At 48.4% G+C, this 5457-nt stretch overlaps 1 protein-coding gene across 1 annotated transcript in view; it reads left to right on the top strand.

Moving 5' to 3' along the window:
• Window positions 1–5457, top strand: part of P2rx4 (purinergic receptor P2X 4) — a 20570-nt gene that overhangs the window by 5513 nt on the left and 9600 nt on the right. The window contains exons 2-5 of the mRNA XM_021162832.2: window positions 556–703; window positions 4364–4435; window positions 4551–4623; window positions 5181–5277. Coding sequence (XP_021018491.1) covers window positions 556–703; window positions 4364–4435; window positions 4551–4623; window positions 5181–5277 — 390 coding nt within the window. The remainder of the gene's footprint in view (window positions 1–555; window positions 704–4363; window positions 4436–4550; window positions 4624–5180; window positions 5278–5457) is intronic.

Below are 5457 nucleotides of genomic sequence, written 5' to 3' on the forward strand. Positions count from 1 at the left end.
GCCCTGGCTGTCCTGGAACTCACTCTGTAGACCACGCTGGCCTCGAACTCAGAAATCCGCCTGCCTCTGCCTCCCGAGTGCTGGGGTTAAAGGCATGCGCCACCACTCCCGGCTGGCTTAACCTATCTTTGTCTCTGTTCCCATCTCTATAAATTATAAGTAACAATAATGCCATGTGCCTCATAAAATGGTCAGAATTAAATGACCTACTGTGTGTCAATCAAGTGGAAACTGTTGTTATAATAACCTACTATTATATTATACTATTATTGATTCTGGTAGATCGTAGTGTGTAGAGGCTATTTGGACATCCAGTAATAAGAGTAGTGTTCACTGTGCATCTCTTGGAGCTTGTGACTGTGTTGGCTGACCACAGCGTTCATTTCTCACATAATAACCAGTGGGGCTACAACGCCCATTTACAATCGTGGAGTGTAGAAGTTTGGCAGCTTTTACCAGTCACAGAGTAAATGCCACCCGTTAGCCCTATGGCTCTCAGATACTCCCCGGTGTCAGGTTGACTTTACTGTTCCTGTGGCCTACTGTCTTTCTCAGGTGGGTGTTCGTGTGGGAAAAGGGCTACCAGGAAACGGACTCTGTGGTCAGCTCGGTGACAACCAAAGCCAAAGGTGTGGCTGTGACCAACACTTCTCAGCTTGGATTCCGGATCTGGGACGTGGCCGACTATGTGGTTCCCGCTCAGGTATGTCTTGCTGTGTACATCTGTACACAGGGAAGCACCTTGCTGGTTTGCTCAAAATATAGTGAGTGGCCAGAGTTTGCCACCTCCCGGCCCTGGTTGTTTTAGCCCAAGAAGGCAGTACAGCCAGATCTCTCTGGGATGTTATTTTTCCCACAGAACCCTTGAGAGCTCTACAGCGCTGTAGTGTGGCTAGCTCCAACCCAACACTCTGTCTTTTCCACACCTTCATGCCTCTGGGCTCCCAAGAGTAAGGAAACAAAGGTCTTTAGTCCTAGGAAGTGAGGCAAGAAATAACCCCTTCTGCCTTATGGCTCTGCTTTCTTATTTTATGCCCACAAGGTAAAGCTTGTTGGAGGGTATAAAACAAACAAAACAAAACAATCCCACCGCAGTTAAAGATCACACACCCAAACTAGAAGGAAATGATCCCATGATTCCGCCAGGAACAGGGAATTAAATTGCTGTGTGAGCCATCCTCATCTATATACTGTTAAGCCATACAGATGCACGTTAACATTTTGGTCTCTTTTTCAAGAGGTGGATGCTCGCACATGCTGGGCAAGCGCTTGATGCTCGCTTGTACATGCTAGGCAAGTGCTCTGCTGCTGTGCCAAACCTCCAGCCCAAAAGCTGTGTTAAACATTCACTCGGCTATGTGCTGCTTGGCCAATCCCTAGCCTCGAGTCTCCTTCCACACAGCTGATGTGCTGCTGGGCTGGTGTGTTGGATTGAGCTGTGAGCACTTGACTTAGAACTAGGGGAGAGAGAGAGAGAGAGAGAGAGCGAGCGAGCGAGCAAAGACTTCAGCTAGTGTCTTAAAGTGTGTTGGTTTCCCTGCCTTCTCAGGAGAAAAGTGTCCAGAGAAAAGGCAGAACTAATGAGACAGGAAAAGGAAATGGTCTGCCAGGCACAGTGATGTATGCCTTTAATCCCAGCACTCTAAAAGGCCAGGGCAAGCAGATCTCTCTAAATTTCAAGGCCAGACTGGTCTACACAGTGAGGTAGTGAGTCCCAAGCCATTCAGAGCTACACCTTGAAGCCCTGTCTCAAAACTTTAAAATGAGTTGGAGCCTGCTGGAGAGATGGCTCAGCGGTTAAGAGCACTGACTACTTTCCCAGAGGTCCTGAGTTCAATTCCCAGCAACCACATGGTGGCTCACAACCATCTGTAATGAGATCTGATGCCCTCTTCTGGTGTGTCTGAAGGAGAGAGACAGTGTACTCACATACATAAAATAAATAAATCTTTGAAAAAAAAATGAGTTGGAGCAGGTGGTGGCAATGGGGTGGTCCTTTGGTTTGTACCAATCTCAGGAGAGAGGTGGTGACTTCCAACCTTGTATCAGACTCTGGGGTTGTCACACCAGCCCTCTGCTGAACCCGAAAGGGGAAGTCCAGCCAGCTGCTGTGCTCTGTCAAACAACTGGACTGGACTGTGGGGGTGGGGGTTAGGGGTGGGGTTCCCTGGGGCTCTCTTCCTGAGCTGTCTCTATGGATGAACCATAACTACCACATCCATTTAATGCATCAGCAGACTGAGAGAGAGGAGTAATAGGAAACAGAACGTGGCCTACACCCAGCTGTGCAAGTCTAACTGGAGGAGGCTCACAAGCAAGGCTTCTATTGGCAGCAGATAAAGGGGTGTCTCTAAGTAGCCAGAAAGGAGACGAGGTGCCGGGAGAGAGACTGCTGCCTCACCTCTCTTGCAGAGTGTTCACCATCTCTCTTACCCAGGGGTGGGGATGCCAATTGATACCTCACATGGCTCCTCAAGCTGACTCTCCTCCTTTTGAGGGGAATATGAGATGCTGGAAGCTTCTAGCAGCCCTTGAAAGTCCCAAGCAGACGCTGGAGGGTGGGGGTGGGGTGGGGCGCATCTACTCCGAATCTTCCGGGGTCTCTGTCTGAGAAGGTCATAATTAGCAGCCCCTCTTTCTTCTCTGCAGAGAATTGCTTTCTAGAAACTCTGGGTTGACTCCTTTGTATCTACAAGGAGGAAAAAAATAAACTTCAAAAAAAGGGAAATGTCTGGGGGGCTAGAGAGATGGCTCAGCAGTTCAGAGCCCTGGCTGCTCTTCCAAAGGACCTGGGTTCAGTTCCCAGCACCTCCATGGTGGCTCACAACCATCTGCAACACCAGTTCGAGGGGGATCTGATGGCCTCTTCTGACCTCTGCCAGTCCTATTATGTTACTGGCTGACAGTCTCTTCTCTAGAGTATTTTAATATTTGTTTGTTTTTGAAAGTCTCACTATGCTGCCCTGATTAACCTAGAACTCGCTATATAACCAGGTTGGCCTTGAACTCATGGATCCTTCTGCCTCTGCTTCCTGCTCAGGATAAAGGCATATACCACCACATCTAGCCTTTAGCATGCTTTAAAAAAAAAAGTGCCTGTGTGTGTACCTGTAGTATACCATGTGTGTGCAGTACCAGCTGAAGTCAGAAGATGGCATCAGATCCCCTGGAGCTGGTGTTGCTGATGGTTGTGAACTGCCATGTAGGTTGCTGGGAACTGAACCCAAGTTCTCTGGAAGAGCAGTCAGTACTCTTAACCGCCAAAGCATCTCTCCAACCCATAATTGTGTGGAATTGGAAACTGAGCCCAGAGCCTTGCAACTGGTAGGCTAGTTCTACGACCAAGCTATATCCCCACTGTCTTTAGCATGTTTTGGAGGTTTATATATGTAGCAAGCGCACATCAGCATCTCATCACGTTTATGGCCAAATGCTAATTCCATTGAATGTATAGACCACGGCTGGTTTTCCAGCCAGTTTAGGCCTTTGGCTTGTTTCTACCTTTTTCCTGTTGTGAAAGTGCCTGCCATTAGGAACATTTTGGGGCAGCTATCTGTCTCAGGTGCTTTTTTTAACTCCTTGTTTTATCAGAGGTTATAAACCCCCGTGGAGGATGAACGAGGGACCATAGGTCAGTTTTTTAAATTGTGTTGTTATAATAATAATAATAATAGTAAATAATAATAATATTTTTAGATGTTTGAGAGTTTTGCGTAGATAGGTCAGAAGAGGCATCAGATCCCCTGGAACTGATCTTGGATCCTTTGCAAAGGCAGCCTCTGTTCCTAACCTCTGAGCCATCTCTCCATCCCCTTCACTTATATTCCTAAGGAAATTTCTGGATGGATGTAATGGTGCACACCTGACTGTGGAGACAGGAGGATCAGGAGACCAAGGGCAGCTTGGGTTGTATACACTGTGAGGCCACCCTGGGTTACGTGACACGCTGTCTCAGCCACCCCTCCTCCATACATAAAAGGGACTTTCTCTGTCTCTCTCTCTCTCCTTTTTTTAATGTCCTCTTGACTTCTAGTCTTCTATTTTTAAATACGCAAATGCTTTCTCTTTTTTTTTTAGGTATATTTTATTTGATTTTATGTGTAAAGGTGTTTTGCCTTGCATTTATATCTGCACACCTCTTTCGTGCCCGGTGCCTGTGAAGGCTGGAAAAAGGTGTCAGGTCCTTTGGAACTAGAGTTACTGACACTTGTGGGCCGCCATCTGGATGCCTGGAATTGAACTCAGCTCCTCTGAAGAGCAGCCAGTGCTCTTAACCACTGAGCCATCTCTCCAGCCCCATCTGACTTTCTTTATAGCCCCACTCAGCTCTCCTTAGGGTGACTCAATAGGGTTCTCTCCACAGGAGGAAAACTCCCTCTTCATCATGACCAACATGATCGTCACCGTGAACCAGACGCAGGGTACCTGTCCAGAGGTAAGTGGCTCTATGGGAAGAGCGCCCTCAGGCTTCACACCCACATCTACTCCTGGTAAAGTGTGTACTGTGTACAGAGCACATGGGAACTTGTCTACATTCATCCCTTTTCCAGATTCCTGATAAGACCAGCATTTGTGATTCAGACGCCAACTGCACTCTTGGCTCCTCGGACACCCACAGCAGTGGTAGGAATGAGTAGCCTGAGCAGCTGGGACGTCTCAGCAGATGCTGGACCAGGGGACGGTGGCTTCTGATGACATCACACTTCCGGTGGCATGTCTGCAATAGAGAAATTGCAGAAATAAGAATCTGCCCCACCCCTGCCTCTATCCCCCACCCCCACCTGGGATACAGCTCAGTGGTAGAGCACAGGCTTAGCTTAGATGAACCCAGGGTTCTAGCTCACCAGCAGAGAAGACCCCCCTCCCCCTGCTACATGAACCTGGGGGAACCTGGTATAAAAGCAGATCCAGGGGCCTTCTTAGCCTTTACCTGGGTTGTGGCAGACAGCCCAGATGGTGCCCCTTCTCTGTGAGTTGGTGTCACTTCAGTAGACATGTGGCCAGCCCTGAGGGAGCCTTCTTGTTCCACTTGTCTTTTTTTTAAAGACACTATCTAAATCCTGTAAATTACTGAAGATGGCTGCCCATAATCCCCTGGGTCTCATACTGTACTGCTACACAAGGGTAAAAAGATGGGCAACAAGACCCCTGTGCTTCCCAGCCCTGTCCTCTCTTCGCAGGAATTGGGACTGGAAGGTGTGTTCCATTCAACACGTCTGTGAAGACCTGTGAGGTGGCTGCATGGTGCCCAGTGGAGAATGATGCTGGTGTGCCAACGTGAGTCCTACCCCAGGCTCCCATAGCCTTGATTCTCAGCCTGGAGGGAGGTGACAGAGAGGGTGAGGTGAGCCCCTGTGCTGGATATTTTTTTTTCTTTTTTTCTTTTTTTTTTGGTTTTCCGAGACAGGGTTTCTCTGTATAGCCCTGGCTGTCCTGGAACTCACTCTGTAGACCAGG

This window comes from Mus caroli, chromosome 5 (assembly GCF_900094665.2).
Source record: "Mus caroli chromosome 5, CAROLI_EIJ_v1.1, whole genome shotgun sequence".
NCBI lineage: Eukaryota > Metazoa > Chordata > Mammalia > Rodentia > Muridae > Mus > Mus caroli.